The sequence below is a fragment of the Staurois parvus genome, unplaced genomic scaffold, assembly GCF_062004578.1.
Source record: "Staurois parvus isolate SC_StPar_1 unplaced genomic scaffold, SC_StPar_1.0 ptg000136l, whole genome shotgun sequence".
Taxonomy (NCBI): domain Eukaryota; kingdom Metazoa; phylum Chordata; class Amphibia; order Anura; family Ranidae; genus Staurois; species Staurois parvus.
This window is the reverse complement of record NW_028317932.1, coordinates 6,638,513-6,659,340: the sequence shown is the minus strand read 5'-3', so window position 1 is coordinate 6,659,340 and position 20,828 is coordinate 6,638,513. Positions and strand designations below refer to the sequence as shown.

Sequence of the window (20,828 nt, the reverse complement as noted above, 5' to 3'; positions counted from 1 at the left end):
GATGCAGATCTTCCTTCATCCTTTGTTATTCCAAATTTGCTCAGTTTCGGTTTGGCATATTATACAGCAGCCAACCTTGTGTTGAGGTGATGGGAAAGCTGTAAGCAAAAATGAAATATCTGCACTGCGACAGAACAAGTGTAAACAGGGCAGGAAACTCACCGTCAGACTTTCAAGTTCGGAGAAAAGTTTCTTGAACTTTCCTGGGATTTTCTTGGAAGGAAAATAAAGAGAATATATAATGTTACCCTGTAGCACAGGAACACAAAAAATAGTTTGACGGCTCTGCTTGGATTCTGTGCCCTGTGGAGTAGTAGGCAACGTGCAATGAATGACAAGCATCTGTATTACTAATCTGCTACTGCTGATAAATGAAGCCAGGACATCAGGTAAAAACAAAACAAAATTGTATATACCTGTAAAAGCATACCCAAACATAAAAAATGTCCAGATGGACTGGTCTACAAAACAGTTTCATTGGCAATTTAAGCAAATATTTGAATGTCTGCAAATTGTTGAAAGTAAGCAACTGTATAAAATACATCTGCATATTTTCAGCAGTGTGGGTCCAAATCATAGAAATAGATCTTAGATATGGTTTATAGACACAAAGTGGGGACAGTTTTCTTCCAATTACAAGTTCACAATTCACTGGCAACCAGTGCACAAGCTCAATAATGGGTCCTCAAGCTCATACAATAGGGCACAGGTTATGGATTTCCTCACAGAAGACCACAACATGCATATGCAAACTAACACTGTGAATCCAGGGCTGTTGTGAGGCTTGCTGACAACTCTAAAAACTTCCAAATCAGAAATATCAATTTATCCTGAATTCCTGAGTTATGTACTAAATTCTGACTAAAATCTTTATCACAGATCCTGTATGTGATTTTTAGTTTATTGTTAATAGAAGTGTATAACCAATGGGTTTGATTTACTAAAGGAAAATAGTTTGTGCGTTTTGCAAGTGCAGCTGCTCCAGAGCTTAGTACACCGAAGTGAAACGTCACTTTGCATGGAAAACCCAATCTCATGCAATAAACATACAAAAAACAATATTTCTGCTTGCACATGATTGGATAATTGAAGTGTACAGTCTATTCGCCTTTAGTAAATCAACCCAAGTGTGTTGCAAGGTAATAACAATGTTCGCTTAACCAGGGCTCTTCAAGCTTTTGTTCCTGAAGCAAGATAAAATAATGGATTTGCTCAAAAGGTCCAGACCATCTTAAGCTGATAAAAAGTTAATATTCTGGTGTCACTGCTGCTAAGAGACTGATGTTTTTGTAAGATGGGTTTTGCATCACTTAATCTTTCCTATGAAACAAAGGTTCCAGACAAATGGCTCTGATTAACCACTTGCCGACGTGCTCAGAGTAAGAAATGTACTGCGCATGGATGGCTGCTACAGGTTCACCAATGTACCTGTACGTCACTGAGCACGTGACCTAGCATGCCTCCTGAGGCACGCAGTGGTGTGATCCTGTGACCGTTGTGTCCAGCGGATTATGGTGTTTGGTACCCAATTGCTGTGAGCGGCTGGGGTATCGTGATCGCTATGACCAATCATAGCGATCACATGATATTACGCGTTCATTCATGAACAGCTTGCTTACTGTTGTGATGCTGTGATTGGCCCAAAGTAGTCACATGGTATCTGGCACCCTGTACCATGTGATTAGCTGTAGCCAATCACAGCATGTCAACAGTAAACAAGCTGTCATGAATTGAAAGCCAATTCAGTTAACGATTGTTTAGAACAGTGCTCAGCATTGCTATAAGCAATAACAGTGTTAAAAAAAACAGATCACCCTCCTAGAGTAGTACAGTGTCATTATGCACAGTACAACTAGATAGTGGGTTGACCCCAGACATACACTTTCAAAATGGTGGCACAGGAGTGGGGCCACAGGCAGCAAACAGGCACCGTGAAAAGTACTAAATTAGAAGGAGGCAAGTCTTCAGGATAAGGTGCAAACAGGCACCATGAAAAGTACTAAATTAGAAGAGGGCAAGTCTTCAGCATAAGGTACTTAAGTTTTGTTAAACTCAAAAGAAGTATCACCAATTATAATGTTGAAAAGTCTTACCTCCCATGTCTGTGACAGCCGACTGACAGATGCTGTGTTCAGACCCATTATAATTGCAAAGAAAGAGTTCAAATTTCTTTGAGCTTTACAACTGTTGGAAAAAAACAATGCATCACTCACATTTTATTTACCATACACACACCATGCTATTCTATTTCTCAAATACCCAAAAAGAGCACACTAGCAGAGAAATATAGTAGCTGCCAATGTGAGTTTAATTTTTAAGGACTCAATAACCATGATTGTTGCTTCAGTCCTTTCCTACAATAAGTATGCAGGCCAGGATTCCTGACTTCACTAGCTGCATACTGGTTCAAGGACAATGGCTTTCTAGGTAGTAAATTAAGCAAAAGTATGACAGCCCCTGGAGCAAAGTTGACGGTGAAAGGCCCCATAATTCTATCTTCACAGGCTTTGTTGCATCTAACTGTGTTTTAACCTCTGCCTAATAAAATCATAGATTTAGGTTAGCAAGGATACACTTTACTCAGGATTAATTAAACAGTACTAAGTATTTTTTTTTTCAAATGAATGCTTAGTTGACTCACAAAGGAATAATTTGCATAGCTCAATCATTCAGTTCTACAGGAGACACAGGCGAAAGACACTAGTGTCAGTTTCTGAAGAAACTTGCAGAAGAGGTTAGCATTTCTTCTGTGAAAGTATGGAAGTTTCAAATAAACATTGAGTAAGAGTTGTTTTAAAAGCAGTTAATGTAAGTACCTCAATTCACCTCAATATCCGCCTCCTGTAATCTCCTACACAGTAGCTCTCACATTAGCTGGAGGGGTAATACTAGTAGCAAATCAAGCTTTGCTGCATGTACGTGTGCTGACAAGGAACATGCTAACAGAGTGAGCTGAGGGATGACTGAACAAAATTACATATTTTTTGATAGGCAGAACAGTTCCCATATAGTGTATGTATTAAGCTTTCTGCCTGGAGTGTAGTTTTAAACCAGACTACAGTATAACTTGGCTGCACTGATTGTAATGGAAATTATGATAAATTATTCCCGACTAATAGAACTGGATGCTGACGGATGGAGCCTGGAAATGTAAATCATCAGGGAGTCCAGTGGAACCTCAGAATTATAAATAAAAAGAGGCACTCCTAGACACACTTGCCGATTCATAAATAACATGCATGGCCTATAGATTTTATTCCAGCTCACACATATACCCTTAGGAATTCTCTGCATAATGCACAGCCTGAAAGAGAAGAACGATTAGTTGCTGTAAGACAAAGGGATTCTGAGATGTTTTACTTAACAAGTCCAGAGACTTGGCTTCGTTTTTCCACAAATGAGAAGAAAATGTGGCAAGAGGTAACCAATCACTGTCATTTATATTTCTATCAGAAGATGTCTGTATGGGATTCACAGTACATGAACATTGAGAAATGGAAACAAGTCTCCTGTGAGAACACTTGCAATTCATGGATAATCAAGGTAGCAGTTAAAGATGAACTGCGGGGATATGTACAAAAACACCATTTAGGCCTCATTCATGTGCTACACAATAGTTGTGCTTTGCTGCTCTTTCTCAGTGTGCAGGACTATGGGGGAGATTTACTAAAACTGGTGCACTCAGAATCTGGTGCAGATGTGTATGGTAGCCAGTCAGATTCTAACTTCAACTTGTTAAGCATTGACAATAAAACCTGGAAGCACATTGGTTTCTATATCTTTCTCTCTCCATATTTCTTTCATAACAATATTGAGGAGGACTTGTGTAATAATGTAAAAGGCACATAAAACTACATCACAAGTAATAACTCAAAACATGTGCCCAATAATATAAAATAATTTCCCTTTAAACAATGGAATATGATGAATGGTCACGTCTCTGGGAAAAGAGTGGAAGTGTCAATGATCTTTGTTAAAAAAAATAGCATATTGTTATTCTAGCAGTGTTGGGCCTTACAGTGATTCTAAAGATCGTAATTTTTATTTTAACATACATGTTATACTTACCTGCTCTGTACAATGGTTTTGCACAGAGCATCCCCAATCCACTTCTTTTTGGGTCCCCCACCAATGGTCCTGGCTCCTCCTCCCAGCCGAGTGCCTCCAATAACAAGCCTCTTGCTATGGGGGCACTTGAAGGCTCACTCCTGAGAGTGAACATTGTCTATTCCAGAGTTTTACAACCGTGGTGACACAAAGAGTCTGCAGGAGTGCTGCAGCCACATCCCGGTGCTACCGTGTTAACTCTCGTGCACTTTGACTCTGTGAGGAGAAAGAGAGCACAGCCCACACGGCTCTCTCCTCCTCCCTGCAGCTATGAGTACTGTTTCCAGCAGAAAGCTGTGCGGGCCGCCTGCCCACGTCCTACCAACCGATGACGTTATCGGTTGTTAATGAAATGCTGGGCAGCACTACAGCTTTTTGTTCTGTCAGCAATAGTACCCGTAGCTGCAGGGAGGAGGAGAGAGTCATGTAGGCTGTGCTCTCTTTCTCCTCGCAGAGTCGCAGTACATGGGAGTTAACACAGTAGTGCTCTCATCCATGATCCATGTTAACTCTGGGAGGGAAAGGAGTTGGGTGAGGAAAAGAATGGGGAGAGAGCACAGCCTACCAAGGGGGATTTGAAAGGATTGAGCACAGCCCACATTTGTGCTAAGGGGGATGGGGGTTGAGTGGGGATTTGGGCATGAGGGTTTATGCTAGGAGGGGGGATGGAGTGTTCTGCTTGGAGAAGGGATTTTGTGGGGGATTTTTGTTAGTAGGGGGGAGTTGAAGGGGTTGTGCTAGGAGAGGGGATGGGGCAGGGTTTGCGCTAGAAGGGGGGGTTGTGCTAGGATAGGGGATTTGTGCTATAAGGGGGAATTTGGAGGGAGAACAGTTACAACCTAAGATCACTGAACATTAAAGAAAATGTAACATGCGCAAACACGCAAAAAAAGCACGCTCAGATGCACCTCCTGGTGTGAACGGGCCCTCAGACTGGTGTACCCCAGGATTGTGCACAGTTCTAAAGGGCACAGTTCTTAAGTGCTATTCACACACAGAGAGTGGCTCAGCTCCGCCCCCTGCTGTCTCCTCATTGGATCACTGGTTGTGATTGACAGCAACAGGAGCTGGTGCCTCCCATTGCTGTGTGTGCCAATGTGGAAAGAGAGACCTGGGAGAGCCGCTGCTCTCATGCACATTGCTGGATCCAGATAGGGCTTGAATATAAGGGGGGCTGAGGGGGAGCTACACCTAGAAGGTTTGCATAGAATTCATTAAGGTAAAAAAATACTTTCTGCCTTTAGTACCACTTTAAAATCAAATTCTAAAATTTTACCTAGAATACTAATAAGGAAGAGCTAAAGTTTGGGCTTAACCCATGGGAAACTATCACATGATAGCAGGCCCCCAGCTCAATCAGCTGTAACCATGGCATCCCCCACCTTGCTACCACATGTAACAAATGGGCAGGGATTTTGGTTACATCATTGATCTAACATGGCCACATAGCCATGTTTAGTCACTGACAATCCCCAAATATGGCCATGTGGCAATTTTAATCAATGTCACCATTATCTTCAGTCCTTTGTTACATACAGCTGCATGGAAGGGGATGAGCTGGGGGTATGCTATCATGTAAAAGTTTCTTGCAGGTTCAGCCCAAACCTGAGCTCATCCTTATTAGTACAGTTTCCCACAGGTTCAGGCGGAATTGAGTACGAAAAGTAACTTCGCTCATTCCTAAAAATCAAAAGCGAAATAAAGACTATGAATTAGGATTGAACATGCTTTATCTAAAAACTCCTTATAAATGGTTATCTACTGTTTATATAGCACCAATGGTGAAGTTTCCAACTTACTGAGCAGCGATTTTGATGAATTTTTTTACTAGCTGCACCCTTTTTCCCAGTTGGCTGCACAGCAGGATCTCTGTGGCTACCCAGAGCTGGACCTCATTACACCTCTGCAGCAAAAGACTCAGGTTCAGTGTGTTCTCACTCTTCCCCTGTCTGCTGAATGTGAAGTATATCAGCTCTTGCTGCAATACAAGAAGATTTACCAAGGTCAAATCAGGTAAATAAAACAAAAAATAAATACAGTTACATATACAATTTATTACAAGTATACCCAGCTTTCAAATAATGTTTCATATGCACCAAACTGTGCCATCCTTATCAAATTTTGAAATACAAATAATTGCAGACTGGACACAATGCTAATTTATGAAATTATTGTTCCTTGTGCTGTTCCAGGCTTGACCAGAGAATAAGGTCTGTCTCTCAGTTAGTACATATACCTAGCACAGGTTTTAAGACTGATGTTACATTGGTGATTCCACTGCTAACAACACTTTGCCAGCAGCAGAAGCACCAACATGCAGCTTCCACTCTATCCAATGGATGTCGCTAATAGACACAACAGGGTGGACTTACTAAAGGCAAATAAGATGTTCACTTTGCAAGTGAATTTGCAGTAACAAGGGAATGAGGTGAAGCTCTGCTGACTTTCATCATCCAATTGTGCGCAAACAAAAATACAGTTTTTTTTAATCATCCTTGCATGTGTTGTATTCTTTGGAACGTGAATTTTCATCACATATATTAACCTAAGGAGAAATTCCCTGCATAGTGCAAATTCCCTTGCAAAGTGAAAAGCCTGTTTGTTTTTAGCAAATCAACCCAACTTGTTTCTGGTTTGGCTAGTGAGGGAGTGAGACTAGTGAAGGAGAACACTGTAGGAGACATTCCCTGGAATTCCTAAAGACTGGTCCAGACAGTTGGTCTTAAATAGCTCCACTTTCATTAGATACAAACTATTGGGGTTTTAAATTGAATTTGGTGCATTCATTGCACCACAACGTAAAAATGGCACATTTTTAGAACTACCTGAATTTGGTGAACGAGTCACTGTTGGAATCAAAAGTGTTGCACACGCATCATGAATTTGGCATAATAAAACAGAAAGATAGATTAGTGCCAGAAAAGTTGTACAGCAGCTTTTCTGGATTTGCTTCATTGAGTGAACTTGTAAGGGCTCATTTACACAGATGACAACCTTTGCCACCTCACTGAAAAGCGAACCACTATGGTGTTTGACAGGCAGCTGGGAGGGGAAACTTTGCCTGTTTTAACCCTAAAATGCCCACACCACCATGCCGCAACTGTGTGCATTGCAAGCGGTTGTAGCGTGAGCCATGTACTTGGATGAGCCGCATTGGTTGGTGGTACTGGCCATAAAACACAGCTAAGGCATGTGTAACACCCTCTCTGGCAGCCATATTAGATCAAGGGGATGGTAAAACCGTGGCTCAACTGCCTATTTTTACAGCCTTCCCTCAAGGGCTGCATGTGTGAGCCGGCCTTTAGCAATTTGTTAGTGTGACATACTCTTTTTTTTTTTTTTTTTTTTTTTTTTAACAAATGAACTGACACATGCACAATGATGTCTCAATATGCTGTAGTGCTGAAAAAAAATTTGAACAGTACTGGGCACTGAGAAATTGGTTTAGTCTGCAAGGTGTATCTGCATTTCAAAATGTTAATTTTTATTACTGCATTCCTTGTCACCTCCTTGGAATAGCTACAATAAATGACTGCCTGCTCTGAATCTGCCTAGGCTGTGAGTATAATCGTATAGCAATTTTGGCAGTTTTTATTTTCTTATTAAAGGATAGGCATAGACAATATTCAGATGAACTGCCAAGCCTTTTTCTACCCTCTCTAGATCGGGTGTCCAACCTTTTGATTTTCCTGGGCCACATTGGAAGAAGATTTATCTTGGGCCACACATAAAATGCACTAACAATAGGGAAAGCTGATGAGCAGAAAAGGTTGGGCAGATCACAGACATAGATAATGTACTTATCTGAGCAACAAAACATCTTTTTTTTTTTTTAATGTATTTTAAAATTAAAAATAACGCATCAACATCTGGTTCAATGGATGTAGTTGCAATTCTCAATGAATTCTCAAAGTGGTCATCAGATATTTTGGTTCTACTTTTGCCCTTCGTGTACTTGAAAATAATTGCTCACAAATATAGGTGCTGCTGCATGATGACATAAATAAGGTATGATTGTGAAGAGTGGGATATTTTTCTTTCGGACTTATAAAAATCCAGTATAGAGACACTGTCAAATTTTCTTGGGTTGCAAGTGTTTTCTAAGTATAAACACATTTTTACAAAAAAGTGTCCTAAATAAACACTTTTAATTAAGTTACAATTCTGTGTGGGCTGCATTCATAGTCATCTTGGGCCACAGGTTGGACAACTCTGCTCTAGATCATGCCCCCAAAATGTTGTATTCATTTACCTTGTTCCTGTAGCAAGAAACAACATTTATTATTCATCATCGTAAGGCTTCTAAATTTCTTTCAGTGGCAGCTGCTAGGAGGTCAGTTTAAATTGATGTAGGCATGACCCCAGAACCACATCTCCCAAGAGTCCTTTTTCCACACTCTGTATGTGGAATGTCTCTTGGGAGTCAAGGCAGCAGCACTGTGAGGTGGGGGGGTAAACAGACAGATGTTTGTATGTTTGTAGTCCAGCAGGCAGGGCTGACAATGCGGCTTTGGATTTCTGAGGAAAACGGCACTGTGTTGTCAACACCAAACATGAAGTTAAATAAAAAAAAAAAAGATACCACACAAATGGTAAAAAAAATTATTAAGAATAAGCTTTTTTTAATAAAGCATCATCTGCATTTTTGCAAGCCTGGTGTTCTATTTCTCTTTATTTTTGGGGACCCTAAAACAGAGGAACATCTATCTTTTGAGGCCAACTGGAGGATCCTGCTTACCCTAGCGAGGGTTCACTCACATAAGCGCTTCCTGACTTCTCTGCAAAGAGAGTCACACTAGCTTTGGTAAGCACACGCACACACGTGGGTTAAAAAGACACATGGTGTTTTTGCTCTGCTTGGACTTCTGATTTGGGATCCACAGATGAATGCTTGTGCTGCTGTATCCTGGAATTAATTTTGAAGTATATAATTTGGTGTTGGACTTTCTTCATTTTCGTACATAAACTTTATATTTTCTGTACTTATATTTTTATGATATATCAAACTTCCACTTTCTATGTTATTTGAATATGAATTCTTCACTTTTTATTTTTTTTTGTTTCCAAAAAGTATTTTATTGAAATATGAAAGGCATATCAAGTCATATACAGATACGGGTCACAGTTTGTGCATAAACCTAGTATATACTCTCCCGTAACACAGACAGGACCTAAGATGTCGGCTTAAAGTGTGATTCATCTCGAGGCAAAATATCACAATATATCAAATGAATATTACATACCAGTAGATATAATGATTATATTATGTAAGACAGATAAGTATAATGGACACTGATCCGCTGAGTAGGGAGTTCTGAGGTAAAGGGATAGTGGAGTGTAAGGCAGGAATGTCATCTGAGGGCATATATGCCCTGTGTGTCCATATCTGGAAAATGTAGGTTACTTTTTTAAAAAAATAAAAAAAAATAGTCACACCTGTATGTAAGTAGACGTTCTGTTCCTTAGGGAAGATATGATTAGTAGGGGCACTTTTTATGTTATTTATGTAAATCAGTAGGTGCACATTTTATGTTTATGGTTCACTTTATGGTGTTAGTTTATTATTCATTCTAGGCATCTTACTTAGAAAATTTAAACAGGAAGTTAAAAACTCAATGGGTTTGGTTCTATAGCCTGTTGTCTGAAAGATCAGCACTATTCATTCAGCTGTCACAATGTAAATTTTCCTCATTGCTCTTGTATAAATCAGGGCTTTCAAGCAGATCTTACCTCATGTATTGAATTGAAGAGACTCCAGTCAAAACTGGTCAATTCCAAAGCAAGATCCCAGGTGTTCATCCCTAGGATTCTAACAGATCTGCTCTGAGCCTCTTCATTCTCTGCAAATGGGTTCTGCAAAACATAAACATCCTAGATAAACATTTCTTCTAAAGACAATTAAAAAAAGAGGCTGTTAGCAATAGCAGTCCAGGCTGAGTGTACTTTATTTCCTCTTCATGCCTGTTCACCTTCAGCAAGATTATTCAGTCAATTTAGGAAAAGGCCTTGAAAGCACGGGAGTGTGATGAATTGACACTCATTGAACAAAGCACTCTGGTCGGAAATTCAATTATAAAAAACTGACCAGGCAGACAGCATAATGAAAATAAATATAGCGCAGGTAGTAATTAACTCTCTCAGTTCTAGACAAGATGGTACAAATAATTGGAAACATGTTTTTTTTTGTAAGGAAGCAAAACATAATAGCAATAACTAAAGATGTAGAGTTCCAAATATTCTATATGTAACACAAGTCAAGAAATATAGAAAAATCAGGTTGAACATAACCTTAGGGTAACAAGATAGGCCCCTTTTACACAGGCATCATCCATTCAGTCATTCAGTTTATGCATAGAAAAAAATGATTTTTGAGTTTACATCTGTTTACACCAGTTTTTACATCCGTTTTCAGTTCAGTTTACATCCATTTTTCACCAGCCTGCTGGCATCCTTAAGGGATAAGTTCACCGTTTAGAAAAAAATAAATACATATTTTTTTGCAGGTAAAAAAATGTGCATTTATTATTGTTGTCAGCAGGAGCCTGTAAACCATTGCACCAGCAATCAGCAGATCGCTGGTGCCATGCAGGTCTCCCGCAGATCTGTCAGTATATCTGCTTGCTGTACGGGATGTACGAGCAAGCAGATATAATGACAGGAAGAATGAATGAACTACCACAGTGCTTCACAGCAACATGGTAGTTCATTGAGGACTACAAGCTGACAGCCGCTAAGGCTGTCGGGACTTGTAGTCTCTCATTCACAGATGACAGTGAATAAATGACTCGGCTGCGTGGGCACCCTACATGGCCACGTTTTTTTTTAAATTTGTCAACTAGCAAGGGGGGAGAAGATCCCCCCACTAGCTGTCAAAGCGGGGATTGGGGGGGAGTGGGGACTGGTCTGATCGTAACTTGTTATGGAAGGTAAACCTATCCTCTAACTATTACTCATCCCTGCTGTCAGTGGGGGATTCCCTGCCGACAGCAAAATGTAAAGAGCCGACATTATTATTATTTTTTTTTTAAATAGCGTGCGGGCCCCACCATCAATCCGTGCCAGGCCTTTCCCCAAAGTCCACAGCAGACCCTTAAATGAGCATGCAGCTTCTCAGGCCAGAAAAGGAGGGGGTGATTGTGGGTTCCCCCGACCATACCAGTCCACATGCCTCTTCTCAAGAACCCTAGCCACGTAGTTGTAGGGATACAAGGGGTGACTTATTGGAATCTAGGAAGCCTTCTTCAACTAGGGGGTCCTCAAATAACAGCCCCAGCCCCTACCCATTCACCAAAAAACAGCAGTAAATTAAAAAAAAAAAAAGACGGTTTTTGACAAACTTTAAAATACATAAATAAATGGATATATATGGTCAGTGACATCACTTGGTGACCTGCCCCTTAGTTTATTTCAGCAGCAGGGAGAAGAGGAGTGTCAGTTGGTGGGAGGCAAGCAGTGGAGCAGTTGGGTTTGACAGGTGGAGGATTATTTTTTACTGTGTTGGTCTGCAGCATTTGATTGATGATGGGGGACATTTTTCTTTTAATAAAGGACTATGTATCCTATACTCATTCACATGGGGAGGCAAGATCTGGGGGCCCCCTTGTTCAAGCTTGAGCTTCCAGATTGCAATAAGTCACTCCCTGCATCCCCAAACACAAGGCCCTCCCCTTTCCTGGACTGCCGGGTTGCATGCTCGGATAAGGGTCTGGTATGGATTTGGGGGGGGCTCATGCCATTTTGTTTTTTGTTTTTTTTTTGCTGTGAAGTCCCCACCAAAATCCATACCAGACCTGAGGGGATTAGGAGGGAACCCACATGCTGGTTAAAAAAAAGAATGTCAGCTCTTTTGTTTACATTCTGCTGTCATATAGCAGAGAAGAGTCACTGGTTGTGAGGATGCTGACAGGTCCCAGACATTGTCCGTTTACATCTGTTTACCTCTATTCAGGTAAACAGATGTAAACAGGATATAGATTTGTTCCGTTTAAAAGAAATCGACTTGGACGAATGTGGGCGTAAATGGCTGATCATCTGTTTACATTCATTTGCCCAAAGAAATTAATTTTCATCCATCACCAGATGGAAGAAGAGTTAACAGATGGAACACCATTGTGAAAGAGGCCTTTCAACAGTTTTTTTAAATACATGTGAATGTGATGGGCTCAAAGGGAATGTATAGTCTTTTCAATGTGCCATTGGACAAACATGCAAAAAAGGCATGCTTGATGTAAATAATCTTATCAAATTTTTTTATTTTTTAAAACTGTGATTATATACATATTTAGTATAAAAAATACAATAAAAAGGGGAGATTTCTTTATCCATGCTTTTTATGTGTGGATGTAAGAATCTGTTAGATACAGCTCATTGAAAAAAATAAGTGTATGGCTAGCTAGTTTATTATAACAGATCACTGCAATAACTTTTAAAGTGGACCTAGGAACTGATAGATTTTTTTAAGTTAAGTGACTGCATGCAAAGTAATCCAACACTTACAGGTAAGTATTTTTCATTGTATCTCTCACTGATCACTGTATTCTACTGATAATGTCCTTATCTGCTAATTTCTCTACATGGATGGAGTCACCTTGGTTCCAGCATTATCCTGAACATGGATGCTGGCTCAGAGACCACACACTCATGCAGATCCTGATGCCTGTCCAATTCTTGGCTGTGTTTCCAAATGTATGACACAGATCAGTCTCTGCTAAAGCCTCTCATCTTGTAACTTTCTACAAAGTTATAATGTTGCTGTCTGATTACTGGAAAAAAAAGACCCTGGAGGAAATGTTGACGTTATTTCAACCTAGTCAAGACTTTATTAAATGCAAGGATGGCTTTTTTAATGCTGAAGTTTAGTTTAAAAAAAAATGCTGAGTTCTGAAGAAATCTTAACTGCAGGACTGCCCTGTCCTTTCCCTGCTCCTGAACAGCTTTGTAGGGGTTATTAGCTTTTGTGAGGGAGAGAATCCTGTGACTGATCAGATCCCCCCAGCCCCCCACCCCCACCCATTCACAGATAATGTTACAGGCAGTGTAATCAGTGAAATAACTTTTCTAAATGGGGGAGAGTGCAGCAGGGGGCGAGTTTCTGTTGGTTCATCTTTAGCGCAGCTGAGTCTGGAGACCTGAAGTTGTTAACGCCCACAGCGCTACATGTTTAGCAACAGCAAGAGGCCAGGGCAGCCATGCAGTGAAGATTTTCATAGAATTCAGCTGCCTGGGCATTATGAGAGAAATTTTATTACAGAGAAGTGATGTAACTAAAGCTGCAAGGATAAAAAATGTTTTAGCTAAAGTTCAGCTTTATTGATAAAAGTTGCAGATTTTTTAAAATGTTTTCTGTTGCTGTATATTAAGACGTCAAGTTATTGTTCATCCCCTTTAAAGATATCAGAATTCTGGTTAACGTTCCATAACCTTGATAAATGCATTCACCTTGTGGCCTTATGGTCAAGGAACTCCCCATAAATCCTTTTTCATTCACAGTATAGAGACATTATCCTATATGTGATTTAGAAATTACATATAGTACTGTGCAAGTTAGAAAAAGAAGGTTGGAGTTTGATTACTTGGTATAAAGGCACCACAATTATTTCCTCTGTTTCAGTGGTCATACATTAAGCCCCATGTTAACTGTATCTGTTTTGTAGAAGTTACATCACTTACCAAAGTCTCACTCTTCCTGTAAGTGTAAATGCGACTCGATGACTCCAGTGACTTGGATAATGCCATTTCTGTTGGCCGAAGTTCATGTTTTTCTATGGAGAAAATCAAATACTGTTTAGATGCCGAATAATGAAACTGCTAAAAGTAAAGAACCTGTGTCTGTTAAAGCTGAATGTCTTCTGTTTTACAAATGGAATTGTTAATTTACTAAAGAACAGGCTGTTCACTTTGAAAAGTGAAAAATAAAACAAAATTTCATTTGGCTTAGTAAAATGTGTGTTCATTTTAAATATCCAATCATTTGCAAGCAAAAATCCTGTTTTTATTTCAAATTTTCTTGCACATGTAGGGATAGAGACTGTTCACTGAGCAAAGTGAATGTTCTCTTTGCAAAATGTAAGTTCGCTGCAATATAAATGTTCAGGGTCCAGTGTTTTTTAAAACTCCTAGAAGCGGTTATTAGCATTTTTTTCTGCTCCTAGAAGCGAAATACTGTTATCCTATGTGCCCATGTGCCTGGAGTTTTTTTGCAGTGTTTTTCCAGCAGAAAAAACGCAAATGCTTCTAACAGCTTTTTTTTTCTCTACATGTACTGCAAAAATGCTAATAAAATGCTAACACTCCTAAACACTTCTGAACGCTACTAAAACGCTACTAAAAACCGCTATTACCAGAATATTTTATGCAGCATTTTTTGAGTGCTAGTGTGCATGGTGCCTAATGAATAAGGTGAAGCTCTGTTCACTTTGGATGCCCAATCATGTGCTAGCAAAAATTCAGTTTTTTAATTTTCCTTGCACATGATTGAGTTTTCAAAGTATTACCTTGTTTACTAACATTCGCTTTGCAATGTGAACAGCCTTTATTCCTTTAGTAAATACAACTCACAGTCTCTATAATTCTCCGTATTCCTAGTTCCTGAGCAGCTATGAGGATTCCACCACAGCAACAGTGAACAGCAGTATTCTTAAGGCATTCTGCTTATCCAGCTGTATGCAAAATATAACAGGTAACAGGATGAGCTAGCAAGATTTTAAGAGCTAAATATGCGTAACATGCCATTGGGGGCAGTCAAACAAGTTAATAGTATGTGACAAAATCAATAGAAATTCATTGCAAGGCCTTGAAGTAGACCCCTTGGCCATTGAAAGCTCTTTTGAAAGTATAATCATTATTTCAAATTTGCCAACAAAGCAATGGATATATATTAGAAGTTCTTCTTTAGCAGATCTACCACCTGTGCAGTACAACAAACAGGTTAGGTTCATCGCTCTGTAATCAAGGGTAGCAAACAAGATTTTTTTTTTAAATGGTTTAATCCATGTGAGTTATTTATTTCCACCCAGTAACTCACTCACTGCTTACAAGATTGCAAATCATTTCAAAAACAAGGATCGTAGGGGCATCTCCACTACACAGACATCTATCCCACCTAGCATACCTTATACTAAACCTCCCTCAACACTTGGCCTTGCTACTACTGAAGAGGTCACTAAAGTTTTCTAAGAAGCCCGTCTCACCACCTGCCCTCTGGATCATGTCAATTCTCAACTACTACGGTCACCCTCTTCTTCTGTCCTATGCTCCTTCACTCACATCTTCAATCTCTCCCTCTCTAATGGTGCCTTCCCCTCCCCTCTAAAGCATGAACACATCACTCCCATACTTAAAAAGCCCTCGCTGGACTCCACCAACCTGAACAACTGAAGACCCATCTCCCTGCTCTCGTTTTACCTCTAAACTCTTAGAACGCTTAGTCTACAATCTCCTGAGCCCCTACCTCACTGACAACAACCTTCTTGACCCTTTACAGTCTGGCTTTCGCTCACTACACTCCATTGAAACTTCCCTACTAAAACTCACTAATGATTTCCTAACTGCAAAAACCAATGGCCACTACTCCATACTCTTACTACTTGACCTCTCTGCGGCTTTTGATACTGTTGACGATCCCCTCCTCCTCAAAGTACTCCACTCTCTTGGCTTCCGATACACTGCTCTTTCCTGGTTCTCCTCCTACCTATCACAGTGCTCCTTCAGCATTACTTATAGCTCTGTCTCCTCCTCTCCACTTCCTCTTTCTGTAGGGGTCCCTCAAGGTTCTATCCTTGGACCCCTTCTCTTTTCCATCTACACCTCCTCTTTGGTCACTTGATAAACTCCCATGGCTTTAAGTACCATCTCTATGCTGATGAGACACAAATCTATCTTTCTACTCCTCACCTCACCCCTTCAGTCTCCTGTCGCATTACTAACCTACTAAGTGACATATCAACATGAATGTCACTCCACTTCCTCAAACTAAATCTTTCCAAAACAGAGCTCATAATATTCCCTCCAGCCGGCACCCCCTCCCCTGACTTCTCCATCAAGATCAATAACACAATCATCAGTCCCTCCCCTCATGCCAGGGTACTAGGTGTAATCCTAGACTCCCATCTGTCCTTTCAGCCCCAAATCCAATCGCTGTCCAAATCTGGTATACTTCACCTCTGCAACATCTCCAAGATACGCCCGTTCCTAACCACGGAGACTACTAAGCAACTTATTCACTCCCTTGTTATCTCTCGCCTTGACTATTGTAACTCCCTCCTCATTGGCCTACCTCATCGCAGGCTATCCCCTCTTCAGTCTATCATGAATGCTGCTGCCAGACTCATCTACCTTACTAACCATTCCATATCTGCCATCCCTCTCTGCCAATCCCTCCACTGGCTTCCCATTGCCCAACGGATAAAATTCAAAACATTAACAATAACATATAAAGCCATTTATAACTCTGCCCCAAAAATATCACCAATCTTGTCTCCAAATATCACCCAAACTGTCCTCTCCACTCCTCCCACGACCTAGCTCCCTTGTCCCCTCCTCTCCTGCTCGTCTTCAGGACTTCTCCAGAGCCTCCCCCATCCTCTGGAACTCTTTACCCAATCTATCCGACTATCGCCTACTCTGCCCACTTTTAGGCGATCTCTGAAAACCTATCTCTTCAGGGAAGCCTATCCTGCCTTCAGCTAATAACGCAATCTTCTATTCCTCCTATCCGTTCATCCCCCACAGTTATTACCTTTTGTACCACCAGCCCCTCCCTCTTAGATTGTAGGCTTTAAAGGAGTAGGGCCCTCCTAACCATCTTGTATTGAACGGATGGTTGCTGTATTGTCTCCCTTTATATTGTAAAGCGCTGAGCAAACTGTTGGCGCTATATAAATCCTGTATAATAACAATAATTTATGTTTGGTGTGAACTTAAGGAACTGTGTTGGTATATGAAAGGGAGTCAGTGCTCTGGATGCAGTGATGTTATTGTACTGGGAAATGAAGATGTATAAAAAAGTATTAGACACACATGCTTCTATACAGTAACATGCTTTGTTGAAATTTGTGCGTGGAATCAGAAGAAGACGACATATTGATCTTTTTACTAGATATCTGACAAAAGGTCACTATGGTGAATTAATAATACCAGTAAATAAATATACAAGCATTCAGTTAGTCAATAACTAGTTAAATAAGGCTCTTAGGAGAGACATTCTGCCTTCAAAAGAGGTATGTACCATGTACTGGTATGAGCACAAAGCTTAAAGTAATATTAAACCTAAAATGTAATATATTGCAGCTTACAATCCTTACATGTAGTGGCTTCGCTAGCTTTTGCAGGATTTTTTTTCCCCACTCTGTTTTCACCTGGTGATCTGGCCTGTAACACACCATCTGTACTAGAGTGCAGCCTATGCTGGATGAAGGAATACTCGAGCATCTTTGGACAGCAGCATTGTCAGCCTCGTGGGAAGGGAGTGTTAGATGTACTAGCAGATTTAGATACACAAACAAAATGCAGCCAAATCCCTGCTCACACTGTAGTTACACAAGCAGTTACAGCAACAGTTTTTTTCTTTTGGGATACAGATTTTACATGAATAAATAAAAGCTGATTATTATAAAGCACCCCTGTCAGTGGCAAATGGTTTGTCTCAACACTCTGATACTTTTGCAATAGAGCTTGTTCTGTTAAAAAAAAAACATCAGACTTACTGGCTGGATCACCAGGTGTACAAAAAGGAAAAAAACCTAAAAAAGAAAACTAATGCAGCCATCACATCTAAGAATTGGTAAGCTTCAATATAATAAATGTTTGCTTTTGAGTTTAATCCCACTTTAATGTTAAGTCTTCGTGTGTGTTTGTGTGTAAAGCGCTGCATAAATTGAAGGCGCTATATAAGTACCTATAATTATATACAGGCAGTCCCCGGGTTACGTACAAGATAGGGACTGTAGGTTTGTTCATAAGTCGAATTTGTTCATAAGTTGAATCAGGCACTTTTATAAGCACTAACTACTAACCAAACGACAGGATATTAGATTACGTTTTTGTAATAAGGTTACAGAAAGCAGTAAAACCTCAAGAGGCTCTAAACTGGTGTTTTGCATAAGAACTGCAGCTTGGACACATGTTTGCCTTAACATATTTAACTTTTATGTGCATGTAAATGTTTAAACATCAAATTCAACATTCAAATATTATACTGTAAACTCTTGTACAGTGTAGAGTACAACTTTAAACTATCTTGGCTAAACTACACTGTACTGTAATGTACTGTATGAGAGAACTCTGCTCTCCTTTACACAGCACACGCTGCCCCCTCCCCCCTGCACAGACGGAGGATCACTTCAGTGAGCAGCCTGACAGCCTCTCCTTTCCTCTCCCCGGAGGTGCAGACAGACAGTCTTAAATCACTTTGGAGATAGTGGGCAGACACTGCTAGCCCCACAAGTAACGAGCAATGGATGTCTCTGTCTCTTATGTCTCTCTGATGTCTCTTATCAGCTTGCTGCACAAGAATGCTGACAGCTTGACTTCCGGTCCCGAGGGAAGTGTACGTAAGTATGAGTATTACGTAAGCCGAATGTACTTAACTCGGGGACTGCCTGTATATTCATGAAGGGGTTGCTATTACATTTTCATGAAAGCCTTGTCGTTCATTGTCAATATCTTATTTGTTAATGATTTGTTGAAGGTTGCATAATCCATTTAATCAGGAAGGTCTACTTCAACTTGATTGACGGACTGAATACTCATATACCAGAGTGCCTGAAAAAAGGTGAACCAAGTTCTTCCAATCATTCTCCAAGTATGAATTTCCAGTGTAGGTTTCATTGTGATTGGTTGAAACAATTCAATAAGGCACTTAGTGTTTGCATTTAAATCTACTGAATAAAGGGTGAGAATTTTATGACAATGCTTGCTTTAATGTTTTCAGAACAGCTGGTAGATCCAGACAGGGAGCTGAGCGAATCTTTACTTTTCCTGTAAAGCTGCTTCCTGCCTCCTGCCACTGACTTGTTCAGATTTGTGGCAGGTTTAATTTAAGCATATTATTCCATACTCTTTACACATACAGAAAGTGATTCTGTATGAAACCTGCTTCCCTATCCTTAATTTTACTAGATGATATGATTTTTTGACATGTATAAAACTAGACTTGTCTATAGGAAAGTATGGTTAAGGGAGTTTTTTGTGTGTTTAAGTTACTGCTGTAAGCTAAACACATAGAGATGAGCATAAACCTTTGTAAGCACAGGGAAGCACATTGCACTGCATGCCTGCCAGAGGCAGACTAATGTTTAAGAGAAGTAGTGGGGTGACTAGCTGTCACTATGGCAACAGCCCTCTATTTGAAATTCTGCACATTAGTTGGAGTCACACAGCTGAGCGCTTCCCCTGGGGCAGATGAGTACCTGGGCTAGAAATTGTCAGCCATTATTCTTCTGTGACACTAGTAATTGTGGAATTAGCATGGAATTGGAATTACCCCCAGAAAACGTGACAGTGACCAAAGCCAGGTCCTCTTCGGCATGCTGTATCCGTTCAGCCACTATCTTCAGGATATCTTGTACAGTGCTGGATACCTTTGTCCTGATGCTGACGTAGGAGTGATCTGTTATGTAGACCCGGCAGAAAACTGCACAAAAAAGGCAAGATGCAAGGGTGAACATTCCATGCTGAATTCAGTAAACTCTGTCGCTGTCAGCTTCTGTGTTGCTGCTATGTATGGTCAATGGGCAGCACAGACCCTGACAGCCTAAACAGCAGCATGGCTACCTGAACCATCCACATGCTGGAAGATAACATGCCCTTCCACAATATCTCTTTACAATGGAAGTCCAGCAAAAATGTACCACAGTTTAAGAAAGTTTTAATACATTTCCTCTGACGTTATATTGCTTTTGTTAGGTATCTGCAATGTGAAGCAAGCACAATGTTCCAGCTGTTTTGTAAGCCAAACTCATGAAAGTTGCATGAAGTATATAATATTTATATATATTTATCCTGTCCAGAACAGTAACACACCAAACACTACCAGTCTCATTTATTGTATGAATGTGCAAAACTGCACAATAGGAAATAACTCACAAAACATCATAGAACACCGCCAGGGAACATTTAGGAAAAGTTCACAGCTTGAAAAGTGAACAATTACTTGACTGAAAGATTGTTTCTGAGCTGTATGCATATCACTGCATACAGCATATCATTATTAACACACAGCTGCATACTTTTAACTAAGCTGTACGGTGGATAATCAGTTTATTAGTACATTTTTTGCCAAAGTACAGAATCTGTCCTCTTTTCAGACTTCATGAGTACTAAATTTGCTTTTAGTGGGTAATGTTATGTTGAAGTGGTAGCCCAAACATCCTCTATGTAGTGTATTGGATAAAGTGGGATCTTCTTTCAGGTTTATATAGATATCTGTGTTCTTCTTAATGACCCCCAGGAAGTGAAGGGAAATCACCCCAATGGGAACAAAGAGTTTCAAAGCCTTCCCCACTGTATCCAAAAAAGGAAGTCCTGGATGGAATTCTACTTTAAACTGCAATAGTTTTATTCAGTAAGGCCTCTGTCTTTTTATGTTAACTCATCATGATGGCTGATATCATAGGCTTACAAGGGTATGCTGTAGAAATAAATATATAGCTATCTATAGAAACCGAATTCTATCTGTACAATTCCTAGATTGGATTGGCTGCTATTGGCAACAACTCTATATT

At 40.1% G+C, this 20,828-nt stretch overlaps 1 protein-coding gene across 1 annotated transcript in view; it reads right to left on the bottom strand.

Annotated features, from left to right (window-relative positions):
• The window catches only part of RAPGEF5 (Rap guanine nucleotide exchange factor 5), a 393,851-nt gene that overhangs the window by 24,284 nt on the left and 348,739 nt on the right, over positions 1–20,828 (bottom strand). The window contains exons 17-22 of the mRNA XM_089673151.1: positions 19,589–19,738; positions 13,777–13,868; positions 9,838–9,960; positions 5,907–6,085; positions 2,094–2,184; positions 163–213 (exon numbers count right to left, since the gene is read on the bottom strand). Coding sequence (XP_089529277.1) covers positions 163–213; positions 2,094–2,184; positions 5,907–6,085; positions 9,838–9,960; positions 13,777–13,868; positions 19,589–19,738 — 686 coding nt within the window. The remainder of the gene's footprint in view (positions 1–162; positions 214–2,093; positions 2,185–5,906; positions 6,086–9,837; positions 9,961–13,776; positions 13,869–19,588; positions 19,739–20,828) is intronic.